Source organism: Leishmania martiniquensis, chromosome 5, assembly GCF_017916325.1.
Source record: "Leishmania martiniquensis isolate LSCM1 chromosome 5, whole genome shotgun sequence".
NCBI lineage: Eukaryota > Euglenozoa > Kinetoplastea > Trypanosomatida > Trypanosomatidae > Leishmania > Leishmania martiniquensis.
In genome coordinates, this window is record NC_090140.1 from 269,107 (window position 1) to 296,868 (window position 27,762).

Sequence of the window (27,762 nt, forward strand, 5' to 3'; positions counted from 1 at the left end):
ATGCCCGCCGGACCGCAGCAGCGTCAGCCACCGTCGAAGCAACGCTTGCAGAGGTGCAAGGGCAGCGGCTCCAGCAGCTCGCAAACGTCTTCACCGTTTGTACACGGGGCCCCGTCTTCGCCGTCTCCGGCCTTGGCTTCCTCCACGGCTGCGACAAGTGGTAGCGCTGGTGGGGACAAGAGCGCAAGGAGCAGCAACCGCGGCGATGGTGCGGAGACGACTAGCGCCGGCAGCGGCGACGGCGACGACGGCGACAGTAATGGAGGCTCTGTGAACAGCGCCGCGGGGCCCAAGTCGACGTGCGCAGGGCGAAATCAGCGGGGCCCTCGTCGCCACTTGCGGAGGAGCCCACGCGTCGCATCAGGGCGCAAGGCGAAGAGCGGCGCCGGAATGATTGCCCCAGGCTCCGGCAGCGGCCTCAACACCGCCGCGGCAGCCGCCACCATTTCCTCTTCTGCTTCCTTTTCCAGTCCTCTGCAGGCGCCGGGTGAGCACTTCGCCCATCGCCGCCCGCCCTCCTCACGCAGCGACTCGAACCCGAACTGCCGCGGGGCTGACATGCAGAGCACCAAAAGCAGTGGCGACAGCGGCAGCGGCAGCTGTCTGGCCGCGGCGCAGGCGGCGCGAGAGAGTGAGCCTTCGTCGCCGGCGGTGTGGGTGAGTGACTTCAGCGGCGGGGGCAGCGGCGCCACAGAGCCGTTTCACGACAGCTCTAACGACGATATGCGGCAGACGGAGGACAGGTGCACGCAGTCGACGGCGGTGAGCCTTAGCGGCGGAAGCGGTGTCGGTGGACACGTGTGGTCCTTGTCTCAGGCCGCCTCCGCTACGGCAAACGTCACCCCGCTGACGTATGCTGCGGTGGCCTCGTCGTCCGCCCATGGCAAGCGGCTGCCGCAATCCCGCGTCAAGTTTAGTCAGTGGCGAAAATGTATGAGCAACGGCAGCGCCTCGGCGCCGAGCACCATCGGTGGCGCCAACATCACCGAAGCGCCCGGGCACGCAACCGCGGCAGTTTCCCTGAGCAGCACCCTCGCCAGCACCCTGAGGACGCTCAAGGTCCCCTCGGTGACCACGACAGTGAGCACGTCGCGTGCAACAGGGAAGAGCGTGCCGACGAGCCCATCAGTCGCGGATATTGAAGGTGACGCAGAAAATGTCGGCGGCGTCAAAACAAGGCCTCCGAACAGCGGCGAGCACGACATGAACGGCGGGCCGCCACAGGCGTCAGCGAACGCGATGATGCCGCCCTTGCCCCCATCCGTGCACCGCCACAAGCCGATGCACCTGATTCTGGAGCTGCCCAACGCTCCACAATCGCAGCAAGCACGCAGCAGTCTCGAGAAGGACGAGGGTGTGCCTGACTTCAGCTCTCCACACATCAGCCACACACAGGGCACCGCAGCCGTGGCGCGGCCATCTGGCCTTTCCATCGATGTCGTCCCCTTCACGCACTCTCCGACGTCGTCCCAGTCCATCTGTGCGTCTGAGGTGACACCCGTAACGCGTGTACGCACACTCGGCTCACCGGCATGCGCTTATTATCAGCAGCAGCAGCAGCCGAACATCGGGAAGCCATTCAGGACACTGTCACCTATAGCCTTGCACCCCAAAGGCGCGGCCACTGCAGCGGTGGCAGCGGACAACGCCACGCACCGCCTTTCGACCACGGCCACACTCTTTGGTGCGGTAGAGGTACTGCCTGGGCTCTTCCTCGGCTCCTACGCCGACGCGACCGACACGGAGGCGCTGGCGGCGCACGGCATCTCTCTGGTCATCAACTGCACTAAGGAGTGCCCTGTGACGTCGGCCATGGCGAGCAATAGCCATCACGTCCGCTACATCCAGTGCCCACTGCGCGACCATTCCGACGAGGCCATCGCACCCTTCTTCACGCCGGTCACCCGCATCATTCATGATCAGCTGCACCGCCGACAAGTCAGCCAGCTGCGCATGGCGCGCCGCGCTGCGGCGAACGCGTGGGGTGCGGAGGTGAACGACACCGAGGAGCGCCACGCCCAGGAGCGCATGCTCTGGGCCTGGACGGACGAGGCTGAGAACGTGTGGGCGGCCCGGTCGTCCCCGGTGTCGACGCCACTGTCGGTAAGCGGGCAGCCATCGTTCAAGGAAAGCAAGCGCGAGACGCCTCGCACACCGTCGTCGGCTCCAGGGATCGGCGCGCTCTTCGGTGAGGGCGCCAGATGCAGCAGCACCACAACCTCGTGCTCCCCTTCGCCGATGCCGGGCCGCAACGCCACCTTCCCGTCGATCACTGCCGCTGCCGCTGCCGGTGGCACCGTGGACTTGTCTTCGGCAATGCAGAAGAGCAGTAACGCTAGCGCAAATATGTCGCTCATCACGCCACCGCAGTCGTGCGGGTCCACCGCCTTGGCGGCGGCAAACCTCACAGTAGCCACCGCACCACCACCAGAAGCCACTGCCCTGACGCTGCTGGTATCCGCCATCACTCCACCCGCCGCATCGGCGTCGGCGCCGCTCACGATCGTGGACCCGCGCGACTGCGGTGGCGTGCTCGTGTGCTGCCGCATGGGTGTGAGCCGTAGCGCCAGCTTTATTATTGCCTACCTCATCCTCTACGGGTGCACGCTGGCGCCGCTAGATGACGCCGCCTCACTCTTCGTGTACTTCCTCGAGCGAGAGCGGCGCATCATCGAAGAGGCAGGGGGGCTGGCATCCTTCACCGACAAGAACGCCGGTGGTGCCTCCGCCACCGCCTCCCCGACGACAGCGACGGTGCCGGCAAGCTGGGGACGCTGTGGCGGGGAGGCGCACAGTCCGGCGTCGGCGAGCGCGTCCTTCACCTCGCGCGCAAGTCGGAGCGTCGTGAGTGCCGGCCAATCGTCCCCTAAACATATGCTTCGGACGACCTCGCCCTGGCATCGGCGGCGCTCTGCGGCGATTCCGGTGGCGTCACCGCTCACCTCTGGCGGCAGCGGCTTCGGCGGCGGGTGCGCTGCCGGCTCCCTCGCCACCCCTCAGAGTGCCAACGCCTCCGCCTCGTCGCAGCAGCAGCGGCTTTGCGGGGCGTCGCCCCCCACCCCAATCGAGCTCGCCTCGCGCCTGTGCCAGCCATGCTGGTTCATGCGTCTACGAGAGCGACGGCTGCAGCAGCAGCCTAAGCGGCAGCTCCTCCTCAGCGGACGGCAGCAGCGGACTGAGCAACGGGATGCGGAGCAGCAGGTGGTGGCCCTGTGCGCAACGTGCCTTTCTGTGAAGGAGCGAAGGCACGGGTGCAGATCACCCGACGGCGTGGAAAGTAATTTGAACGCGGACGGCAGCAGCAACTGCACGACAGGAGGCGGCTACGGTAGCGTGCACCCCGAGGTGCAGCAGCACCATCATCCCTGCCGTGTCTACTCCACTTTTCCGTCGTCAGCGCCGGTAGCTTCGTATCGCAGCGCACGCGGACGCTATACGGCAACTCTGCTGGAGGCGGCCTACGCCGACGAACGCGTAACGGAGGACGATGACGTCGAGGAGGAGGAGGAGGCTCAGCAGCCGCGGATATTAGAAGCGGCGCGGACACTGCAACAGGATGGTGCTCAAGTGGCGAATAGGTCGGTACCCGGCGGCCTTGAATCGGCCCCGGCGGTCACGTGTGCGGCACAGTCGGTGCAGGACACCGTCCCCACCGACAAGATGTGCGTCGCGGTCGAAGAGGCGGTCGCCACCGCGCTCCGTCGCAGCGCCGTCACGGACGCGCCTCCAGGCCACAGCAGGAACGCGTACAGAGCCCCTCCATCACTTCGTGAGCAGCAGCTGGTGCTGCTGCGCTCACCCTACACGCTTCGTTCCCCACAGCCACCCGTGAGTGGCAACGCCCACGGCGACGTGAACAGCAGCCTCAACACGCTGCTTGGTGTCAGCTTTGCCAGTAGCGGCGGCGGCAGCGTGAGCGCCTTCGGAGGCGCGGCGCCGGCGATGACGTACCGCGACGCTTTCGATGCGGTCAAGCGGCGGAAAGCCGATGTCAACCCAAACATCGGCTTCGTCTTGGCGCTGCGTGAGCTTGCCGGCGGTGGCGACTTCAGCCTCAGCGCGTCTCTGTAAATGCGCCGACTGGTGAAACAAGTCGGAGAGGGGGGAGAAGGCGAGGCAGTCGTGCTCCTCTTCATGCCTCTCTTTCATTCGCGCCCGCTGGTGCCCTTCGTTACTCGACCCAACGGACGCCTTTGTGCGTGCACGCGTCTGCGTGAGTGTGTGTGTGTGTGTGATAATATGTCCGCGCATGCATTTCTGTTGGGCAACATCTGCGGCCGACACATCACACCCTTAGTTGCGGTGCTGTACGTACTCCCCTCCCCCCGCCATCGCCATGGCACGCACACGCACATACGCCGTCGGTGGTCTCGCCGACTACGTGTGTACGTGTACTTCTGTACACCTGTCCACCGCTTCTGTTCCCCTCCCCTCCCCTCCTCCCCTCTCCTCCTCTTCTGCTCTGCGCTGTCGCCCTGCCAGCGTACGTTCTCTCTTTCTTCCAGAGGACGTCATTGTGTGAGGCGCGTTTTTCTCACAGAACACCTATGCACGCACTGTCAGCCGCCCCCACACCACCACCACCACCCTGCCCGCCCTTCCTCAGAGGCCTGCGCGGGTGGGGCTCCTCTTCGTGGTGGATCTGCCTCTCGAAATGTTCTTGGCGACGCTGCTGGCGGGCGGGGAGGGGGGCGGACTGCGGCCCACACCAAACAGCAACGCGTATGCTTCGCTCTGCCGCTCACTCTCTTTTACGTTACGCTTCACCTCCGTTCTGTCAACATCAGCTCCCCTCCCTTCCCCCCCGATCGGGTCCATTCAAGCGCGAAGGTTGAGAAGCAATGACGCGCTCGGAGGGGGGAAAGAGGTCGCGTCGTCTGCGGCTGTCGCAGAAGACTCGCCGGCACTTTTCTTTCCTCCTCTACCACTACACTGCCAGTGGCCGCGCGTGGCGTCCGAGTATCGCCTCCTGCGTAAGCGCTGCCCCTGGCGGCTGATATGCGCTTCCGCATTCTACAGTCCCCGCGGGGAGGGGGGTGCCCCATGTTGGGGGCCCCGGGCATGCACCTGCCGGCAAAGTTCGAAACGTGCCTCGACATCTCCTCCCCTCATCGTTTTATAAGCTTCCTCAGCGCAGCCATTCGAGCGTGCCGGCACAGAGGCGCCGACGCAAGCGGACGAGCGCGCGCACGTTGTTAGGCCGATCCTCTCCCATACGGCACCATAGCGCGGAAGTTCATCGAACCAGCCATCAGCACCTCCCACCGCACAGCCCACACATACGCACATATCCACACCCACGAAGGTTCAGCCACGAAGACAGTTCAAGTCATCACTTCGGCGCCCCACTCACTCCCCTCCCCCGTGTCCACCCTCCCGCTCCGAAGCGCATTACGGCAGGTCATGTCCGTGTTCTCTAAGCAGCCGAGGCATCATGAAAAGGTTGCCTGGCTGGAGGCGATGCTCGACACGGCCGTCTTCGCCTACGAGTCTCACCGCAACGCGTTAGAGAACATCTACGACCGTGTGGCGCGGTGGCAGCGGTCGTCTGGCGAGGGGTGCGTTCATGTCAGCCCAGCCGCGGTGGATGAGCTGCTGAAAGACATTAAGGACGTGCTCGACCAGTGTGCCCTTCGCCTGCCGCCCTTGGAAGGCGTGGTGGCAGCGGCAGTATCAGCAGCCGAGCAGGCGCCCCCTGGCATGGTTACCGCACCGCCACCGTCGATGGCTGCGCACCCGATGCGCCGCCCCCAGCGCGAGCATCCCCAGACAGACAACTGGAGCAGCACCAGCACCCTTAGTGCACGCCGGAATAAGGCAGTCCCCGCCCCACCGCCGCAGGTGCACCAGTTGGCCTCACGGTCTGCATCAGATCCGTCATGTGCGAACTCCCTATGCGAAGCAGGGGACCAACTGCAAGCGGCATCGACAGCGACGACAGAGAGCAAGCAGCAGCTGAAGTCGAGCTCAGAGCAGCAGCACCTCCCATTATCAGCGTCGTGCTCCCGCTCGTCGTCTGAGCCGCCATCGACGAACGGGAGCGCGGTTGCAGCGCTACGGTCAACCTTCACGACGGGCATCTCGGCAGCGGCAGACCCAAGCAACAGCCCTGCGCAGCTCGACAAGACAGCGCAAGAGGAGCAGCCGCAGCATATCGTGACCGGTGTGCAGCTGACGATGGCCGTCACGGTGCACGAATCCACACCACCCCAGCGGGCCCGGCAAGGCTTGGAGACTGCTGAGTCGACGCCACCGATGCCACAAGCTCTGGCCAACTCTCTGGGGCCTCATGCGCAATCTCGCAGCCGGATCGGTGTCGCATTGACGCCATGGCCCATCATTAACGACAGACATCACGCGAGCAGTGTCGACGGTGGTTCGGCAGATCGAGGCCGCAGGGTCGCGACGACACCCTCTGCCCACCTTCGCGAGGTGAAGAACCACGACGAGCTACCGGCACCGCAGTACAGATCATACAAGGAGACCGGGCGCCTGCTGCTGCCCTCGCCGGAGCGTCGCGCAGCGGCGGCGGCGTTGGAAGGGCGTGCGGCCGCGGAGCAGAATGGGCAAGCGAACAGCGCACACCACCAATCCGTCGGAGCGCGCTGTCGCAACCGCGAGGACGACCTTACCGGTGGCAGCGGCGGGCGCTACAGGCCCTCTACCGTCTCCTCGGTGATGTCGGCGTCGCGTCGGAGCATGAGCGCCAGGGATTCGCAGCGATCACAGCTGCCACCGTGGCAGGAGGGGAAGCGGGGTGCTGAAAGCTGCGTGGGCCAGGAGCAGGGCATTCCACGGCCCCACCGCTCCTCGGTAGCCACCGAGCGCCGCAGCACCCACCCGCGCTCGCATACGGCGTCGTCGCGCCATCAAGACAGCGACGGTAGCCGCACTCCTAGTCAGGCATCCAACGCTCTCAGGGGCCACGCCTCCGGTGCCGCGGCGGAAGCTGTGACGCTGTCATCTTACGCGTCATCCTCAGCCCCGCGCCGTCCTTGCGAGCCGCCCAGTGGCGACGAGGCGGGAAGCGGCCTCGGCAAGCAATGCGGCGGCCCAGTCAGCACAGCAGGAGCTCCGCATATGGGGGCGTCTCGGACAGGCAGCATCGGTCTCGTCTATACTCCTACTACGACGCCGCAGCGGGAATCTGCCAACGGGGTCCCGGTAGCGACCCAGCAGCAGCAGCAGCAGGCGTCGACGTCTCGGGTGTCTCCGGATCTGTCAGTACCGCTGCGGGGGCCCGGCGAGCGCCGCCGCCTGCGCACCTCGACCCCTCGGCGCGTCGATCCCAAAGCGAACGACAGCAGCCAAGTTGAGCGCACTGTATACCGCCGCCGAACGTCCACGCCGCCGATAGCGCGGCAGCCTGTGTGGGCTGACGTGCCAGAGACGCTGCAGTTTATGCAGAGGGAAGACGCCTTACTGGAGAGGCGGCGAGACAGGATGCTGACGGAGGTGCACCGCGGCCCATGCCAGCTGCCAGACAGCGCCGGCTTCAACGCTGACGCCGACACAGTCCTGCCCATCACAGCCGGCCCAGTTGGCCCGCTCGAGTACTGCGGCAATGAAGGGGCGGCAGCTGCGCGGTCCATGACAGCGGTTGAAGAGCAGCTCGTCACGGAGAGCACTATCTTGCGAACACAACTCGAAAAGATGGAGATGGAATTGTCCATCGCCGTATGGCGCCACCGTGAGCGGGGAAGCGAGCAGCGCTACGCACAGCTGAGCGCGCGCATGGCGCGCGTGAGGAAGGATCTGGACAGGGTAGAGTGGGAGCTATACGTCGTGCGCAACATCGATCGCAAGTCCCACTCGCAGCCCTGCACGAAAGAGACGTAGAGCGGCAGCTGCAACGCTTCTTTTGGTAGCGACCTGACGGCAAGTGTGATGCTCATGAAGGCGGTGGATCGCATACGACAGCGACTCTAGCAAGCCGTGATGCATTGTTGCTGTCGCTTGCGAGGCGCGCGTACCTTTGCCTCTGTGCTCGCGCGCCCCTCTCCGTCCACGTGCGCTGCTGCTGCTGCTGTTTCATGTCTCCCCTCCCCCTCGCTCTCTCACGCTCTTATGTGTGCGAGCGGTGTCGGTGGACCAAAGAAGCGTTCCGGCGGCGGCGGGGGCTCCCCTCGCATCACCTTTCTTGATGCATACATCGATGCCCCTGTCCACCAACGCATACAGACAGAGGTGACAAAAATAGAAGGGGGAGAAGACGTTCCTTCGCTCGTTTGTCTATGCTCACATACACACACACGCGCAGACACAGACAGCCACGCGTTCATCCCCAACTCTGCTTGACATCGCTTTTCACCCCTTTCACTCCTTCGCTGTACCGTGACTGTTGGTCCTCCGTTACATCTGCGACCCCCCTCTCCCTCTCATCACCACTCCCGCTCACGCGCACCACCTCTGTCACTCCGTCTGAAGCATCGTTTGTGTGTGTGTGTCCTCTCTCCCTCCCTTTTTGCGTAGTAACGTCGCCCTCCTCTCCCCACCCCACCCACCCTTTTCTTCGCTTACCCTTGATCTGTCCTCTCATGCCAGCGTTATCTCCAGTGTATGCGTGCGCGCATGTACACATGATTTGATACGTCCTGCTGCTCCATGTCGCATGAGCCTGCATGCACGCCCCTCGTTGTACATCTCCCTTTCTTTCTGTACCCCTCCCCATTTCAACCTCTGCGCTCATCTACACATCCTTCGCCCGTCCAGCACTCGACGTCCTTCTTCATCTCTACGGCCCCAAGTAAGTGGGGGGAGGGGGAGGGGGGTGCTATCGTTGCGGTGACTGATAGCAGTGGACACCTCCTGCAGTCGTGTGAGCAGAGAAAGAGAGAGAGACGGGGGCAGACTCCCTCTCTTTGCCACCCCCATCCCCTCTTCTTGCTCGTCGTCCGTGCGCGTGGAGGGGTCAATTACAGTGATGTCGGCAGCTCCCGTCGCCGTGGCCTCTCCCCTTCACCGCCGGCGTGATGCCTCCTGCCTCCTTCACGTAGGCTGTCAGACGCCTCTGTTTCCTCGCCACTTTACCTCACCGCAATCCCCTCTCCCTGCCGCTCGCACGCTCTCTCTCTCTTTGCACGCAGTCACGTCGGCTCGCCCACGATCATTCATCATCACCCGCCTCCCCCCTCCTCCTCGCTCCCCTCTCCCTGTCTCGGGCGATCGCGCTGTCGATTCACTCACACCATCCTCAGACTCGCTCCTCCGCGCCAGCAGGGGCACTCTCTCTCGCTCTCGCTCACCTCACCCCCTCCTGGGTGTGTCTCTGCGTCGGTTGCTGTTCACGCTGCTGCTTGTCGCGCGTTTCCTCTCCGCTGCTGTTGCCACTGCTTGACGCACCTCTTTGCCGTTGTTGTTCTTCCGCTTCGTTGCGCCACTTGCAGCGTTTCGCCTGTCGCCGCGCAGCCCCCACCCCCTCGCGCTTTCCCACTCGCCCTGCCTCTCTCTCTCTCGCTCGCTCAGCCTCTCCTCGTGTCTCCGTTTGATCGGCCAAGAGGTGAAGGACAGTGTTTTGCGCGTCGCTCCATTCTTGTGCCGTTTACGCCGACGGTGAAGTCAACAACAGCAACAGCAGGCACGCAGAGCCGTGCGTGTTGGCCCACATGCTGTCCCCGTCGAGCCTCCTGGAGAGGACGCCTCCAGCGTGGGCGTCGATGGCGCGTCCGTTCCTGCTGCGCGCGCAAGAATTCGACAGCAAGGAACCGCTCGTCGCTTACTTTCTGTGCACCCACGTTGCCTTCCTCTGCGTGCGGCAGCGGAAGAGAGAAGACAAGGCGGGCACGAACTTTCTCGTGGAGCTGCTGGGCGCGCTGGAGGCACGCAAGACGCGGCTCGCTGCGCAGCTGCAAGGCGTGGATGGGCGGACCGTTCTCACCAAATGTGCGCTCATGCTCTTTGCCCGCGCCGACGACGCGGAGAGGACGGGGCACGCTTCCATGGCGATTGTGCGCCTCTTTTACACGGCCTCAGTTCTGTTCGAGGCGACGGCGCAGTTCACCGACGACGGCGCCATGGACTCCATTGCCGCGCAGAAGAGCAAGTATGCGAAGTACATGGCCACCCTCATGAAGAAGGCACTTGACACAAAGGTACCGTACGTAAGCCCGAACAAGCTGGAGTCCGTGGACGACGATGCGGGGTGCGGTGGGCGCGATGCGGATGGCGCCGGTCAGGCGGCCACGTTCACAACAGCGCCGGCGAACTGCTTCGCACGTCCGACGCCACAGCCCACGTCTGACTCCTACCGGGTGCCAGCGCCGAGTGCCACGCAGGGCAGCACTGGTCCACCGTATATGCCGCCGCCGGCGTACACGTGCGACGACGAGACTCAGCTGACCGGCAAGGCATCCGTGCAGCCACCTCCCATGCAGAGCATGCACGCGCCATCGACGTCTCAGCAACCACCACAGCTTTCCACCGCTCAAAGCAGCCCCGCCGTCCCATCCACCGTCCCCACCAGCTCCACGTTGCCGAGTACACCGCGGAAGCCATTTCCCGCACAGCCGCGGCAGCAGAACGTGGCTCCGCCGAGCGGCGGCGGTGCTGGTGCAACCGGGTTCAAGCCCTCTGTGGATCAGATGATCGACGCGCAGAAGTTCGCGAGCCAGGCGGTCAGTGCGCTTCAATTTTACGACTACGAGAACGCGAAGCAGCAGCTGGTGGGTGCGCTGCGGATGCTGAACGGAGTCCAGTGATGACGGCGGCAGGGGATGGCCATCATGATGATGGTCACCGTGTCCACCCTGGAAGACAAAGTGGGACCCAAAAGGGCGGCGAGAGCGAGAACGAGCAAGGGAGATGGCGCTGACGCGAGGCGTGTCGATGCGCACACATACACCTGCACGCATACAGCGGAGCTCCCCCCTCCCTCCCTCCCTTTTCACAGCATACACTACGCCTGCACGCAGCGTCTCTCGCTCGCTCGCTCGTCCTCTCTCCATGCCGCGCCCCACCCCCTCACCGCGTGCCCGCCTCTCACGGCCCGTCGCGTGCGTTCACCTTCGCTAATTCATGTGCTGTCGCCGCCTCCGCTCCCCTCCATCGGCCTGTATTGGGGGAAGGTAGGAGTGGTGCCCCACCGTATACCCGCACGCTCGCCTGCTCTCTTGCTGCAGTAGTAGTGGGAGTGATAGTAGAGGAAGTGGAGGGGAGGTGGTGTGTGTGTGAGAGAGAGAGGGGGGGCAGGCAACGGCGACGACAGGGGCGAGGGTGTAGATGAAGCGTGTCTGTGTCCTGTTGACCTCTCTCCGTTCTGCACTTCGCTTACCATCTCTGCTCGCTCTTGTCTATCCCCGCTGTCATCCGCCACCCACCCACGCCCAACGCTTCCTCCTCCTCCGTGATCTACCGTTGCATGTGTAGCAAAGACAGGGCAACGCCTCCCCCGTCTCGTCCCGCTCTCTCCCTCTGCTCCCTCGTAGGCGCTGACGGCATATTCATTGCTCACTCCTCTTCACCCTGTCTTCGGCTGCGGCGCCTCTCTTGTTGCTGCTATCTGTCTGTCTCACGTGAGAGGAGGAGGAGGAGGAGGAGGAGGAAGAGGGGGCGTAGCGGTGAGTCCTTGAAGAGGCTGGCGGCTCCGTGGGTACCCGTGGGGCGTTTTCCCACGCAGCTGCGCGAGACCGTCTCTCAGTCTCCTCCATTGCTGCCTCCTCTCGCCTCTCGCCCCTCTTACGCTCACCTATTCGTCGCAGAGTTTTTTTGTCCGTTTCCCTGACGCCTCTGTGATCCAGTGTGTGTGTGTGTCGGCATCCCGCATTATGCGCACATATGCCGAGCTGAAGACGAGTCCGCGGGTACAGCAGACATCAGAGAAGATCGATGCCCATTCGCCGCCCGCCCCCCCCTTCGCTCCTGCCTTCGCCACCATCACCATCGCCACCCCCAAAGCTCTCGGGCTCAGTCAGCAGCACATCATTGTAAGAGCTCCTGCAGCGTATATGCGCAGGAGTCAGCCACCGCATACCTCTCAGCTCCCCCTCCCTCTCTCCCTGCGCGCCCCACGTCTACATCACGCAGCCTGCGCTGATACGTTAATCACGCCCACACACGTCCACAAACGCAAGTGCGGCGAAGCACATAGCATCAGTTGAGCTCGCTTGCACCACAGCACATTGTCGAAGAGGGTACGGCTAAGGCGTTGCTCGCCCATTCATCTCCACACGTGCATAGGGAAGGGGTGCAGAGACGTCCGACCGCATCGCTACAATGATAGCCTTTTTCCTTCAGCTCCTTGTCAGCGCGGCGCTGCCGCTTCTCGCATGGCTCCTCTACAACCATCTCGCTGACTCCGCCCACGCAGTCGACATCGTCACCAGCAGCGACACAGGCGCCGTGAAGAAGGTCGATGTCTTCACCCGGGAGGTGGAAGCAGAGCTGGAGATGCTCGGTGTCGCCCCTACGCCTCCTTCAGCGGAGTCGGTGCAGTCCGCGCTGCCACCGAAAGAAAGGGCGCCCTCCCCTGCAGCGACGGCGGCGGCTGAGGCGGTGCCAACCGCCCCAGCACCGGCTGAAATTTTGATTGCCTACGCCACACAGTCACAGAATTCGCTGGCGCTGGCGCACAAACTTTTCTCAAGCATGACGGCACAGCTGCACACATCATCGACTCCAACGACAGAAGGCGCCGTCTGCCCGCTCGTGCGGGTGATGGAGATATATGAAGATGATGGCAGCGGCAGCGGCGCCACTGCTGTGGCTGCCAGCGGGCGCGCGGGTCGCACGAACGTGTGCCGCGTCGACACGCTGCTAGAAGATAATCAATACGCCCTCGTCATCTTCATCGTCAGCACGTACACGGACGGCGTCGCGCCGCCGCGGTCGCGGGTATTCGAGGCCATGCTGAAGGACGCCTTCGAGGACCACCGCGTCCCGCGCAACGCGCTCAGCCGCAAGCGCTTTGCCATCTTTGGCCTCGGCGATATCGCGTACGGCGAGGCGCGCTTTAACGCCTTCGCCAAAAACGTGCACGAGTGGTGTCGCGGCCTCGGCGCACCACCGTTCGTGGTCCCACCGGTGTACGCGACGGAGGCGAAAACGCAGTCTCTCTTCCGTATCTTCTCAACAGCGTTGTTGAAGTGGCTGAGCCGCGCCACCTTCCACTCGGACGGCACGGTGACCGTGCAGAAGAAATCTGAGGTGGCGGTGGCGGGGAGTGTGGGAGCCAGTGCTATGGGAGCGCGCCGCCGAAGACCCCGAAGCGCCGCCGCTTCGGCAGAGGAAGCGGCTGGGGACGAGGGCGTGTTGTGTGCCTGCCAGCAGTCGTCGCAGCAGCCATGTGCCAGCAGGGCCAAAGCAGGCGGCGAAGCTGACTGTGCGTGCTGCAAGACGCAGCTGGCGGCGAGCGGAGTCGCCGCCAGCAAGAGCGATGGCGATGACGACGACGACGCCAACGCGGAAGAGGACATGGAAGACGTTGAGGACCTCGTGTGGGACGGCACCGACGACGCCGACTTCGATGTCAGCAAGGACCCGGACGAGTTGCCCGAGCTGCTCTACCCAAAGCTGCGCCAGAGCCTGGAGAAGCAGGGGTACCGCCTCATCGGCTCCCACTCGGGCGTGAAGCTGTGCCGCTGGACCAAGTCGATGCTGCGCGGTCGAGGCGGGTGTTACAAGCACACCTTCTACAACATCGACTCCTCTCAGTGCATGGAGATGACGCCGAGCTTAGCGTGCGCAAACAAGTGCGTCTTCTGCTGGCGGCATCACACCAATCCGGTCTCACGTCACTTTCGGTGGAGGCAAGATCCGCCAGAGCTGCTCATCGCACAAGGGATGGCCGGGCACTATGAAATGTTGAAGCAGATGCGCGGCGTCCCCGGCGTGACGCCGGAGCGGCTGGCGGCGGCTATGCACATTCGCCACTGCGCCCTCTCTCTCGTGGGTGAGCCCATCATGTACCCGCAGATCAACCGCTTCTGTGCGCTGCTGCATCAGCACCGCATCTCCACCTTCATGGTGACCAATGCGCAGTTTCCGGAGCAGCTGCGGGACCTGCAGCCGGTCGTGCAGCTCTACCTGTCCATCGACGCGCCCACCCCTGAGGAACTCAAGCGCATCGACCGGCCGCTCTTCGAAGACTACTGGGATCGCTGCCTCAGCTGCGTCAAGGAACTGGCGAAGAAGCGGCAGCGCACCGTGTTCCGGCTGACGCTGGTGAACCAGTACAACACAGAGAACGTCAAGGCGTACGCCGACCTTGTCGAGATGGGGCAGCCTGATTTCATTGAGGTGAAGGGCGTTACATACTGTGGCACGAGCCCCAGCAGCACGCTGACCATGAAGGAGAACGTGCCGCGACACGACGAGGTGATGGAATTTTGCCGGGCGCTCTGCGCTGAGGTGGCGCGCCGGCACCCACACTACCGCACCCCACAGATGGACGCGGAAGGGGAGGGCGGTAGCGACGCGATTGTCATTCCGGTCGGGGAGCGCAACCGCCCGTACCACGTAGCGTGCGAGCACGAGCACAGCTGCTGCGTCCTTATCGCGCTCGATACGTTCTTCTTTGAGGGCCGCTGGCACACCTGGATCGACTACGAGCGCTTCTACGACCTGGTCGAGTCGGGGCGCACAGACTTCACCTCACTGGACTACGCCGCCGTGACGCCGGCCTGGGCCACGTGCAACTCAAAGGAGAAAGGCTTCGACCCGGAGCAGACACGAGTGGTGCGCAAGAACGGGCGGCCAACCATCGTGACGGCCAGCTGCTAGTGGAGGGGGAGGGGGCTGCACCGGACCTGACAGGAAGGGGGCATGCGAGCAGTTTGGTCGTGGTGGGGTGGCGCTCCGCACACCCGTGGACGTGTGTGCAAGATGGGCCACACGGGGGAGAGGCGAATGGATCAGCAGGGAGGATGCGTGACGGGAGGGGGAGGGGGGCGGATACATGAAGATGGTTGCTTGTTGCGCCAGCTGCTGCGCTGTCCTGACGCTGTTGCAGAGTGCACCCCTTCCAAGACGCACGCTCATGGCTGTGAGCCCATGCAAAGTGTGTGCGGGTCGCGCTGCTCTTCCCTCCTCTTCCCCACCCCCTCACGTTGTTGTTGTTGTTTTGCAGCTGCTCCGAGCGGGCGGGTGGGGGGTCTTCGCTCCGTGCTTGTACGCCTACGGCCCCGCTCCCCCGCCGCAGCTCCTCCCTCCCCACTGCAGAGTCTTTGGGGCATTTCGCCACCGCCTCCCCCCCCTCTCAGCTCATCACGTCGGCCGTGGAGGTGTCTTCTCCGGCAGGCATGGGTGAGAGAGGGGGCGCCGCGTCGGTGGGAATGAGCCGGCCGCGGATCATCGCGGAAGGTCATCGTGGACGCGGATGATGCACACACACACACACCATGACAGAGGCCTCTCGCAGTCATATGTCCGCCTTTTCTGCGTGTTAAGCCTTCACTTAAGTACTAAACCGGCAAACGCGCGTCTCTATTTCAGGTGGAGGGTGGAGAGAGGAGGAGGGGGGGCATGCGCTGCCCATAAGAGCGGCCAAGGAAAAGCAGCGGGGAGTGGCGAAATGGGGCGTAGCCGGTGGGAGGAGGAGGACAGGTGGGAAGCTGTGCAACGCTCCTGTGAGCCTCGCCGCTCTCTCTCTCGCGCGCGCGCACGAACTTCCTCCCCTTCCGCTCCTACTGACACACGCACAGCCTTTTCAGGCGTAAAAGGCCCACACACCGTCTCACCGTTCCACCACTGCCCTTCCACCAACGCGAAGGGGAGCGTACACGCACGTCTGAGAAGGCTCACAGAAGAGGCGCGCTCGTGGCCCTTCCACGAGAAAAGGGGTCAGGAGGCGTGTGAAGGAAGAGAAGCTGAAGCACGCGCCACCACAACGGACCCACCCCATACGATCTCTGCACCTTCGCCGCCTCGCCATGTCGAGTGCACAGGTACCCGCGACTCCCTCCCCCAAGCGTGTGCGCCGTACTCCCCCACCGCTCTATGCACTCTCGTGCAGCGTTGCACCTTGGGAAGGTGCCCTTTCTATGCATATCGTGCGTGTGGTTGCATTCGCCGTGTTACTCGTCGTCTTCTTCGGCGTCGTCGTTGGCGGTGGGCCCATCGGCGCACATTTTTTTTTGCCCCACAGAAGACGACGATGCTGGTCGCCTCCACCTCTGCATTCTTCGGCATCTCCTCCCTCCTCTCCTCTCGCCGGCACCACTTGGCGAAGGCACGCGCATAACACATCGCGGTTTCGGATTTTCCACTTTTTTTGCTGTGTCGTTGCTGCTCTCCCTCTCTGACGCACGCACGCACTCCTCCGCCCCCCTCCTCCTCGCAGCGCCATTGCCTCGTCAGTTTCGGTCTACCGGCGTGTACTCGTCGTTTTTTGTGGAAGGCCGAGTGAGCGCCACATTCGGACGGCCGCACGCTCGCGCGTCTCGTTGCCTTGGCATGTAATCGACGTCTGTGTGCATGCCTCCCTTTCAGAAGCTCTCCATCAGCACCGTCTCCTCCTTCGTTTCGTTGACCTTGGTGCGTGGCATGCGCACCTGCACAAACACCGTCCAGGTGTCATGTCCGAATCGTGTGTCTCCCGTGTGACGAGCATCCCAGCACACACACACTCGCTCCCGGTGGGCGGCAGTAACCATGCGCGACGACTGTGCAATGACCCGGCGGGCGCACCCGTTCTGCCACACCCTGCTTGAGTCACCCGAGGACGTCTCCCCGGTCACCCAGCCACCGCTGACCGTCCTTCTCTCCCCATGCTCCTCCGTGATGGACCTGCCGTCGCTCTCTCGCTTCGAAGAAGCCCCTGAGGATAGCTGCGAGCGTCAGCTGCACAGCTCGCGGCATGCCAGCGGACGGCTTCCGCTTACACATATGCGCCCACTGCCAGCACACTCGATCACCGCATCGGACAAGCGCGATGTGAACTCGGTGACGGGAGCACGGGCATCGTTGGCGAGCGGGACCTGTGTGGCCGGCAGCTCATCCTCGCAGAATCAGCCCGGGCGGATCAAAGCTTGTGGCCGCCGCCGCAGGGGCGCGCTGCAGCAGCACGCCATAGCCGCAGCGGCAGCTCCGCCACCAATGCGAGCCGCAGTTGCCCAACAGCAGATGCAGGCCTCCGAAAGCCCTGCAGCCGACACAACTTCCCCTTCCACACACGCTGTGGTGGCGGCGACACCAGAAAAGCAGCTGAGCCCTAAGAACGGCGATGCCACCGGTGTGCGAGGCGGTCGACCTCGCGCTCCCGCGTCCACCGTCCACCCAAGCGTCGTGGTGCGAGCCACGGTCTAGAAGCGGCTGACAAGGCATACGGTCAGCGCCGCGACCCCAGGGGTGCATGGAGACCCCTGCGCGAGGTTGGAGAGCGCGAGGGACCAGCCACCTGTGGCAAACATTGGCGATGCCGAAGGGGGCGTGGACGGGAACTGCGTCGATACCGGCCCCCGTGATCGAGCGCGCGCGCGTAAGGAAGTGGCGAGCGGAAGCTGTCCTCAGAGGCAACAGCAACATGCTGACGCAGCGCGGCAGCTCCCTCCCAAGAGGGGCAGGAGTGCCGCTAATGCCCTTCGGTCGCCGCCACAGCACCTGCGACGTGATGAGCCAAGTAGCGGTAAAGTGGGACAGGACATCAGCGCCTGCCACAGCGGCAACACCTCAGAGCGTGTGGAAGAGAGGAGCCACCGGCACGTGTCGATGGGCGACTTCCTGGCGCACGTGAGTGCAGCGAGGGACTCGCGCGACTGCAGCGGAGCTGCAGATGGCCACAGTGTCATCGCACGCAGCTACATTACCGCGTCGCCAGTGCTCGCCCGGAAGGACAACAGCGCAGACGGCGGCGGCGTGTCTACGGCTTCGCCATCTCAGGAAGGGGCCTCTCTGAGTCCGATGGACGGCAGTGCAACGAGGCCAGCAGCCACACTCGAAGACAACTACGTGGGCAATGCTGAAAGCAGCATCTTCGTAGCGGTGCGCGTGCGTCCGCGCGCCTCGCTGCTCGTCTTGAATGGCGTATCGTCAACGTCTTCTCTCACCGATGCAGCGGAGCACAAGCCTCAACGTGAGCCGCGAGACGACGGCGGCAGCTCTCACGCGAAGGCGCTCCGGTTGGCAAGCGACAGCGCTGCAATGTGCGGCAGGCGTTCCGCCGGCCAGCAGGTGACAGTAAGAGCTGCAAAAGGCGACACCGGCAATGAGGACGACGACGACGCGCCAAAGGAAAGCTGCGTGAGCGCGAGCCCGGCGAGCGGCTTCATCGACTGCTCTGTCGCCGTCGGCGCGAGCGCGTCGGCGGCATCGGCAGCAAACGGTGACGCGGCGGAGCGGCGCGCTCGTACCTTTCGCTTTCACTTCGACCACATCCTTGACGATAGCGTGACGCAGACGGAGGTCATGGCGTGCGTTGGTCAGCGCGCGGTGGCGCGCGTGCTGCAGGGCTACCACGGAACCGTTATGTGCTACGGCCAGACTGGCAGTGGCAAGACCTTCACCATGGCCGGCCCACACGGCGGAAGGCTGTCGAGGAAGACGCTGCACCTGCTGGCGTCGCGGTCGGCGCCAGTCGAGGCGGTCGAGAGGGCTTCGGCTAGCATCGGCCTACTTCCTCGCATGCTGCTCCTCCTGTTTCGTGGATTGGAAGCACGGCACGGCGCCGGCACCGCGGCTGTCATCCCAAGCGAAGCCGAAGACGGCGAAGGGGGGAGCAGCGGCAGCAGCGGACAGCAGCAGGCGTCCGTGGGGCCAGCATCATGGCGAGTGATGCTCAGTGCGATGGAGCTGTACAACGACGACCTACGCGACTTGCTGCCGGGCGATTTGTGCGAAAAGAGGGGGGCAAAGCCGCGCCGCAAGATGGGCGTCTCTCACCCATCCACCGCGGCGCCTCGCCGTCATCTTCGCAGCAGCAGTCTCGACGACGGCCACCGCAAGGTTACTTCCATGGCCGCGCTCTCGCCGCTCGACGAGGGTGAGACGGTGCCTGTCTCTCCGCTCTCCCCCACGTTGCAGGAACTCCTGTTGTGTATGCCTCCGGGGGAGCCCACAGGCGAGGACAGCCCCAATGTGGCGGACGCGGCATCCTCCTCCGAAGGCAGCGATGGAGTGGACAACGACGATGGGTCCGCGGCATCGCGAACGACCTCCAACGGGCTGGAAGGCGACTCCACACGGGAGTCGACGGTCCAGCGAGGACGCGGTCGGTTCCCCATCTCGCCATCACCGAGCATGGCGACCATGCGCGCACATGCGCCGCAGCACGTCGGCCCCTGGCGCGGCGACCCCGCGGCAGAGCGGAGCCCAGCGGCTGCTGCGAAGAAAGCAAGCACGGCCACCAACGCTAAAGCTGGCGCTGCGATGAGATCGTCCAAGAAGACGCAGACGAAGTGGGCCGCACCGACCCCACCAGCAGCAGCGACGCCGCTGCAAATTCGGCAAGGAGCACACGCCTCTTCTGCCTCGAGAAGCTCGGCATCCATGAAGGCGGTGACGGCAAGCGCAGCGTCGCCGCTTCCGTCGAGTTGGGCCTCGTCCTGTGAGCCCACGCGCGGCGGCGGCGGCAGCGAGCTCGTGTGCATCGAGGGACTGCGCGAGCACCAGGTGCGTAATCTTCACGAAGCAATGGAGGTGGTGTGGCTGGCGCTGAGGCAGCGGCAGACGGGCAGCACGCAGCGAAACAGGGACAGCAGCCGATCCCATGCCTTCTTCCTTGTGCATGTGGGGCAGCGGAGGAGATGCCCGCGCAAGCAAGAGAAGCGCCTGGAGGTCATTCGCCGCTCCACGCTGATGCTGGTTGACCTCGCAGGGTCGGAACGCGTCAGCCACACGGGCGCGCACGGCCTGCAGCTGAAGGAGGCGCAGAACATCAACCTCTCCCTTTCTGCGCTGGGGAACGTGATGCGCCTGCTGAGTCTGGCGCCCCGCACGTCGCACCCTAAAAGCTTACCGACCACCTCTGCCAGCGGTGCTGTTGTACAGAAGGGCGCCGCCACAGATCTGCACATCCCGTACCGCGACAGCAAGCTCACGCGCATCTTGCAGAACAGCCTCAGCGGCAGTGCCATCACGCTCCTGCTGTGCAACGTGTCGCCGGACCCGCGCGATGCGGCGGAGACGATGTCGACACTGCGATTTGCGAGGCTCTGCAAGCGCGTTGAACATAACGCGAGCGTGAACGGAGCGATAGCGTACACGGCAGACACACGCGCCGCGGTGCGGCGCGCTGCGATGGCGGCCGTTGCCGAGGCAGAGGCGAAGATACGCCGGCTTGTAGGTAATGCCTCCATCATGCAGAATCGCCTGCAGCAACTCACAACGTACACGTGGTGGCTGGAGGAACACCTCGGCTACTTCGCCACCGTGTTGGTCCAGCAAGAGCAGCAACGCTCCAACACTCTGATCACCAACACGGTCCTGAGAGCGGTGACCTCACCCACACACACACGCGGCATCAGCAGCGGTGGCGGTCTGGTCATGGACGAAGAGGCTGCAGCGCCAAAGACGATGGCCAATGGCAGCAGCGCAGGCGCTGGGGCGGGTGGCTATCAGAGCTGCAGCAGCCTCGCGCCGCTCAGCGATCGGGAGGGCGGCGGTGAGGAGGAGAGAGCCTCTCCTGGTGCGACACGCGCTGGGCCTACGGCACCGCCGCGGTGGTGCCTTTCACCGCGGCCATCAAACCCAGCCGCGCAGACTGATGATATGGATGGCTGTGACGAGAGCGCGGTGGCGAGCGCACGTGGGCACGACACTCCGGCCCCTGCCCTCCTCCCCCCTGCCTATCGCATGGCGCGAAGACGCGCAGAAGTAGAGCGCAAGCTGCTGGCCGCGGCGGACATCGCAGGCAGCAGCAGAAGCAGCAGTGGGAGTGCTGAACCTGTCTCCGACACCTCTCTGGCAGCCATCTCGGAAGGCGTCAGCTCAGACCCTAAGGAGAAACGGGTGCCGATCGGCATTCCACATCGGCCACAAGCAGAGCACGAGCCCACGCTGCAGCCCTCGCCGAGTTTGGCGACGCTCCCGTCTGTGCCGCGCCTGGACTTGCGTACGAGGCGAAGACAGCGGCGGCGCCGGCCCCCCGTGAGCGACATCCCCACTGGCGCTGCCGAGGAGCGCAATGCGCGGGCAGCGTTACAGGCACGGTTGACGGCGGTGGAAGAGTCGAACGTGCTGCTTCGCGTACGCCTCGCAGAGCTGCAAGGTTTTCTGCGGAAGGAGGCGTGCAGCGGCCACGCCGGCAAGACTCACGAAGGAGCGGGTGCGAGGCACGCGACGAGGCACACTGTGGCGAAGGGCGGCTCCGGGGCTCTGCTCGAACTGTCGCCGACATCTTTGGCATCTGCACCGACATCGTCACCTCCGCCCGCTGTGACGAACGCGCCGCTGTGGCCGCCGCACTACTCCCGCGCGCCTCACGATGCCTTCCTCGAAGTCTTCCTTGCGCGCTACGGCTTCGCGGCGCTGGGCCCCACGTCGCCAAAGCACCTCACTGAAAAGCAGCGCCCCAGGCGCTCCGAGGTGGCAGTGCGCACAAAGGACTCCTGTGGTTGAGTGGTGTTGCGGTCGCGAAAGGCTATGGGTGGTGCGGCCTTCACGCACGCTGCATCGGTGCGCACTCACGCCCCACCCCTCGCGGGAGCGGCGGCCGACTTTGCTGAATCGGTGCTCAAAAGAGAGATGAGAACAGCAGCAGCAGCATGGAAAGAGGCTCCTCCAGTGCCTCCGCCTTCCAGCCGCCAAGTGCGTTCTCGGCATCGAGGACGACTACTCGCTCTCCTCCCCTCCCTCACTTCGGCGCGTGCAGCCGCACAGGTGGTGCCGCTCAGACAGTGACAGGAGCTTCATGACGCCCTGTGTAGGAACGCAGTCGGTATTCCCAACGGCAGCGCGGACGCCAAGAGTGAGACGTTGGTCGCGCCCATCCCCTTCCGCCTCTGTGCGTTCGCTCGGCGATTCGGCCTTTCAGCGTCGCCGACTGCCTTCCCCAATCTGCCCGCCGCATTTTTTTCGTGCGCTCTCTCTCTAATGGCGCGGGCGTACCGGCAGTGCACCGGTCTTTGTGTATATAAATTTTTTTCTTGAAGTACGTTCAACAACGCGAGGGGCTTCTCGATGGCTGCCGGAAGGGAGGGAGAGAGCAGGTCGCCCTCCCTTCTTTGTTGCCGCGACTGCTGTGGCTCGTGCTGGGCAGGGGATGGGGAACTGTTGCTTGAAGGGCAAGCTGGCCATCCTGGACGGCAACGCGGTCACCGTTGACGGATGGCGTCTGTCCCCTGATGCGGCGTGTTAGGGGGGGCGGCACTTGTTTTTTTTCCCCCGCACTTCCCATTTTTTGTGTGTATGTCTCGCTGTGTGTGTGTGAGTGAGTGGGGGGGGGGGGCTGGCGGCAGGAATGGTGGCGTCGCTGCTGCTGCTGCTGCTGCTCCCTGCCCCTCCCTTCGTGCCACACACACACACATCACCGTCACCCTATCCCACCCCATCCGCCTGAGGCGCATGTGTATGATGGTGGCGGTCGCGGTGATGTTACTGATGGCACTCGTCTATGTATGTAGGAAACCTCTCTGCATCGTCCCGCGATGGGACTGATCGACACTCGCGGTCGCGCCACCCACCGACCCCCTTTCCATGTCCCCTCTCTTCTCCGCACCTCTCGCCGCCAGCCGCGAAGTAGCCAACATGACCCCATGACTCCTCCATCTCACCCCGCACCCACCGTCTCCCTCTCGTACGTATTGCCATAGTCCCCTCATAAGACATCTAAAAGAGGTGCGCCAGCCATGCGGCTTGCCGCTTCTGCATCCGTCCCGTCCACCATCGCCCTTGGGGTAGCGCTGCTCCCAAATAATGACTCGCAAGCAGAAGTAGCGCAGGTTGCGCCGCCGCGGTTTCGCTACCAGCTGTTGACGCGTCCTGCTGCAGCGTCACCGTCACCGCCCATGTCGACTTGCCGCCGCCTGAGCTACGATAGCGCCATCATGGGCAACGGCTCTCCAAGCCGCACGCGGGCGTCTCCGCGATCGACTACCTCGTCACGGTCGCACTCTCGCCCATTACCACAGCAGCCGCAGCATTTTTGGCAGAGGTGTGTGCCTGGCACAGAGGCAACCACAACAGCGGTCGGCCGCCGCTATGCTGACACCTGTGAGCAGGCGGGCGTCAGGTCGCTCGTCGCCGAGGCCCGCTCGCCGTCGATCTCCATCGGCTCCGCAGCGGCGCTGTCCTCACCGGATGTCGCGCCTTCCGCTGTCGTGGCCGATGTGCACGCGCACGTGACCACAAACCCACTCGGTGCTGCGGGCCCGGCAGGCGCACATGAGCAGCGCCCTCGTGAAGCCGCCGCCGCTGCGGTCGCGGCTGTGGCAACCTCCGCGGATGCCTACAAGACGAACTGTGGCAGCAAGGGTGGCAGCAGCGCTTCGCCGCCCTCGGTGGCGTCCCTTCAAGTAACGACAACAGCCGTCGCCGCGGAGCGCGAAAGCTCAGGGCGTGCGAATGCGGCATCGTTGCCGTCCTCGGCTGCCGCCACCCCGAGCGCAGCAGCACCTCGGCCCCTACCAACACGTCGCCACAGCACTACGACTAATACCCCCGCAAGTAGCACTCAGCCGATCGCTCAGCCGCAGCCGCAACGCGCCGCACCTCCCCCGCAGCCACGCCGCAGCCGGTCCGCCAAGAGCGGAGTGCGTGGCTCCGGCACCCACCCCAGCAGCGTGTACTTCCAACCAGTGCCCACGCTACGCAACGTTGGCACTGGTGGTCCCTCCCCCTTCTCGGCAAATCAGCTGGCCATGCCTCGCCGACCGCAACCTCGGCCGGCAGTCGCAACCGCCGGCGATGTTGCGAGTTGGACGGGGTGTCTGCAGCGTGAGCAAGACACCGCTACGGTCGCTGCGGCGACCGTGACATCCGCGCACCAGCGTGCACCGCCCGTGCAGCTCGTTCGCCCAGCAGACCTCTGCCGCGGTGCGGCCAGTGCCATCGGAGGTGGCGACTCGGCCTCGACGGCGATGGCCGCATCCCTCCTGCCAGGTGCGGCGGCCGCGCAGGACCGTCTACAGCTTCCACATCGGTCGCGGCTGGCACGCACGCCATCCTCGACTGCAGCACAGCAACGTCGTCGCACGCCGTCTGTTGGCAGCTGCGGTGCCCGCGGCAGCGCTCGCAATGCCGAGTCGGTCGTGTCCTCAACACCGCTAAAGCGTCGCGCGCTCACCAACCCCGCCGGCAGCGCCGCTGAGGCCCCTGTGGAAGGCTCGGCGGCCCGCCTCGCGCCACGGCGGTCGCACTCGAGCAGACTGTCGGGCCCTCCCTCTCTCTACACCACCCGAGGGGTGAGTAGCGGCAGGAGTCCGCTTGGGCCTAGTCGCCAATCGGTCCCCGACGACGGCACCGCCGGTGTTGCCGCTGCGCTTCGCAAGGGCGTGGCGCGCAGCAGCTCTGCCCCCGCACCTCAGCAGCGTCGCGCGAGCAGCAGTAGTCGCACCAGCAATGATGTGCCGTGTGGCGTCACCAGCCGATCTATCCGCGCTTCGAACGGATCGGGTGCGCCAGCGGTCGCGCCTCCCACCCTTGTGCGCTCCGCCTCGGTGAGGAGCGTGCAACAACAGCGGCCGCGCACCACCACAACGCCATCCGGTAGCAGCTTGGCAAGAGCCTTGGCGTCAACGGCGGGGCCGGCCGGCAGTAGCGCGCGCAATAGTGCGTCGGCGAAAGGCACGCTGTCTTCTCTGCAGACGGCGACAGCGTCGATGGCTGCCGAAGTCCTCAATATGAGCACGGCCTCCACTGCCCGACGCGTTGACGCCGGTTCCACCCGACCCACCATCAGCACTGCTGGTGCAGGTGGCCCCCGCGCGCGCCCTGTTGTGTCCATGGCAACAGCAGCAGGCACAACCGCAGCAGTGCCGGCCGCAGCATCGGCCGCGTCAGGAGCACGTCGCCTTGCTGATCGTAAGCTGCGAGACAGGAGCGGCGGTAACACCGTGTGGGCGAGTCACTCATCGATGATCTCGATGGAAGAAAGCAAAGCGTTCCTGGAAGAATTTCAGCGCATGAATGAGCACGAGTTGGCCTTGTTCGGGACTCTGCTCGCGACAGTGGCGACGGAGCAGCAGAAGCGCAGCGGCCGCAGGGGCAATGCTGCTTCGAGCGCAGGCCAGGTGGACGCCACTTGCCTGGTAGGCAACGCCGCAGGTGACCGAGGCACTGTCATAGCCCCTTCGATGGGGATAATTACTTCGGCAGAAGACGTGACAGTCTGGGCATGCAAGCGTACCCTCTCTCTACCTGCACACCAGCAGCAGCAGCAGGCCTCAGACGCGCCACAGCAGACGACGCCAGAGGAGCGAGCAGCGGTAGCAACGCCTGCCTCGCATGTTGACGAGGAGCTCATCGTTCTGGTGCAGCCATCGTTCAGCCGCAGCGCCGGTCCTCACGTTCCGCCAGCCACATCGATTTGGGGATCGGAAGCGCAGCAGCAGCCGAAGCAACTCACTCAGCGTGCTAGCAGAGGCGAAGGGAGCGGCAGCGGCCACGTTCCAGCGAGTCCGTACGCCCTCGAGCGATCTCCGCTGTGCCGACAGCTCTACCAGCAGCAGTGCGCCGTGGCGGGCAAGGCTACCGGAGGTCGCGGCAGTGGCGGGACTGCTGGGCTGCCTCAAGTGTCACGCAGCCCGTCGCCGGCACCTCATCCACCGGACAGCGCCGCTGCAAAGAGAGAGACCGACCAGCAGGCGCCTCCACTAAGACCCCTCAGCAGCTCCCCCGCTCCCGAAGACCCCGTCCAGACGCCAACGTCTGCGCGAGAGCCACACCAGCAGCCACCGGAAGTATTCGCGAGCGCACGTGCCCGCCAGGGCGGTGGCGGCGGGCTGCGGCCACGTGGGCCGACGGCCGTCAACACGTCCGCGAACTGCACCGCTGCCGGCGCTGCCCAGAAACTCTCAGTGGTGACCGCGGGGAAGCCGGCGCACGCAGTGCATACGGCGCCGCAGCCAAAGAGCTCAGCGGCGACGGTGGTGCGAGGAGCGGCGCACGATCGCCCATCCGCTAGTGTTGCCGGGCGCATGCGAAGAGACAGCAGGCGTGGCGGTGGTGCCAACGATGGCAGAGGCGCATCATTTTCTCCCCCAGAACAGCAGTGGCGGCGCAGTGTCAAGAGCTACACAGACACCATCCAATCCTACACCCCTAATCGGCTGGAGGGGTCACACAACGGCCACAACGAAAATGATTGCGGCGCACACTTGAAGCAGGGAGGTGAGCGCCTCCAAGAGGACCCTCACGCTGCTGATGTCTTTGCGCCGTCAGCGGTGTCGGAGGCGGCAGCACCGCTGACGGCGCTCAAGAGGGCGAAGGAGATGGCTGCCGAGATGGCCGCTGCTGCGCGTGCGAAGACAGCTGTGACAGAAAAATCGTCCACAGCGATGACTGCCACCTTCTCTTCGCTGCCATCGACCATCGTCGCGGACTCCCCCGCGAGCGGCAGGGCGAGTGGTGGCTACGCCACTGAGGCAGCGGTGGAGATACCTGGCGTCCGCGTGACCGCCGCGCAGTTACAGCTCCTCATTGAAGGCTCCCGTAGCCAAGCCAACTATGCGCGCTATCGGCTGCTTTAGCGATAAATATTGTGTGCGCGGCGCGGTGCTCCTTAATCTCGCCAGAGCTGTCGTCTCTCAAGCCACTGAGGGATGGGGGGAGGAATAAGCACGAAGCGGTTCCCCTCTCGGGCATGGCCCATCGCTTGCCTCCAGCGAAGGCATACCCCCCCTCACACGACACACACGCACACACACCCGTGAACCCCTTTAGCAGAGACGTCGATGTGGTTGTTATCGCCGTGGCGGCAGCGCCTCGAATAGGTTGCTACTATATCTCTTCCTTGTTTACGCTCTCCCCCGGCCCTGTCGCCCGCACGCTGACGATGGCGATCGCCGTTGTTGCGTTGGTGCGTACGGTGCGCTGCAGGCCTTTTTTTTTCTTCATCCCTTCTGTCCCTTTCGGCGTGTTCGGTTCCTCCTTAGATTCCTCTTCACCTCTGCGTCGGCGTGCCCGTAACCGCTCCGGCAGCGCCGCTGTTGCCCCCACCCGCCCGTCCGCGCCTTCTGTTTTTTTTTTCTCTCTGCCCGGTGCCGCGCACGCATGCGTTCACAACCGGGGAGACGCCTATGGAAGACTGCATCGATTCTGGCGCTCACCTCCGGCTGTGTGTTTGGGGAAGGCGCGTTTGTATGCTGGCGAGGGTGAGGTAGCCTCCACCACTCACCCACTCGCTCGATCGTTAGAGTTGAGTTTCTCCTTCGCTCCTCACCGTTTTGGAGCACCTTTGTCACGAGGGAAAGACCCGTGGGGTGAGGCCAGCTGATGAGTGTCAGCGAGCACTGGCGCACCCTCCCCCCTCCTCCTCCTCCTTTACGGGACCCGTGGAGCAGCACACTCGCCGCTGCCGAGGACGGCGGCGGAAGCGCGGGGAGATAGAAGAGAGCGGAAATAGCGCTCCGTGCACGAGTGCAGTGAAGCCGAGTGCTGCCTCCGCATCTGCCTGGCTCATCACCACGCAGCTTCTGTATCGTGCACGCATGCCTGCGTGTGTATCTATGCGTACGCAATGTTCTCGCCCCGTCCTCCCATAACTCTGGACGAGGTTGCGGCTCTCTAATCAGCGTCGCCGCGACATACGGTGATGCTAATCCGCGCCACCATGACTTGCACGTGCAGCCATTCGCCCTAGACGCCCTTCGCCCCACCCTTCCTCCTCCTCCCCTCTCCAACTGGTCTCGTGAACTCATTTCATCTGCGACACACCAACTTCAACACGCACACACA

At 64.4% G+C, this 27,762-nt stretch overlaps 5 protein-coding genes across 5 annotated transcripts; all 5 read left to right on the top strand.

The window, feature by feature from the left end:
• Window positions 1-4,071, top strand: LSCM1_07749 (uncharacterized protein; the record flags this gene model as incomplete). Its single annotated transcript, XM_067325108.1, has 1 exon — window positions 1-4,071. The coding sequence occupies one exon, from the start codon at window positions 1-3 to the stop codon at window positions 4,069-4,071; it is 4,071 nt and encodes a 1,356-aa protein (XP_067181313.1).
• Window positions 4,072-5,403: 1,332 nt separating this feature from the next.
• Window positions 5,404-7,839, top strand: LSCM1_07750 (uncharacterized protein; the record flags this gene model as incomplete). The annotated part of the gene is made up of 1 exon (XM_067325109.1): window positions 5,404-7,839. The coding sequence occupies one exon, from the start codon at window positions 5,404-5,406 to the stop codon at window positions 7,837-7,839; it is 2,436 nt and encodes an 811-aa protein (XP_067181314.1).
• Window positions 7,840-9,605: 1,766 nt separating this feature from the next.
• Window positions 9,606-10,697, top strand: LSCM1_07751 (uncharacterized protein; the record flags this gene model as incomplete). The annotated part of the gene is made up of 1 exon (XM_067325110.1): window positions 9,606-10,697. The coding sequence occupies one exon, from the start codon at window positions 9,606-9,608 to the stop codon at window positions 10,695-10,697; it is 1,092 nt and encodes a 363-aa protein (XP_067181315.1).
• A 1,513-nt stretch (window positions 10,698-12,210) lies between these two features.
• LSCM1_07752 (uncharacterized protein) lies at window positions 12,211-14,715 on the top strand (the record flags this gene model as incomplete). Its single annotated transcript, XM_067325111.1, has 1 exon — window positions 12,211-14,715. One exon carries the CDS (start codon window positions 12,211-12,213, stop codon window positions 14,713-14,715), a length of 2,505 nt encoding a protein of 834 aa, XP_067181316.1.
• An 8,000-nt stretch (window positions 14,716-22,715) lies between these two features.
• Window positions 22,716-26,555, top strand: LSCM1_07754 (uncharacterized protein; the record flags this gene model as incomplete). Its single annotated transcript, XM_067325112.1, has 1 exon — window positions 22,716-26,555. One exon carries the CDS (start codon window positions 22,716-22,718, stop codon window positions 26,553-26,555), a length of 3,840 nt encoding a protein of 1,279 aa, XP_067181317.1.
• Between the last annotated feature and the right edge of the window lie 1,207 nt (window positions 26,556-27,762).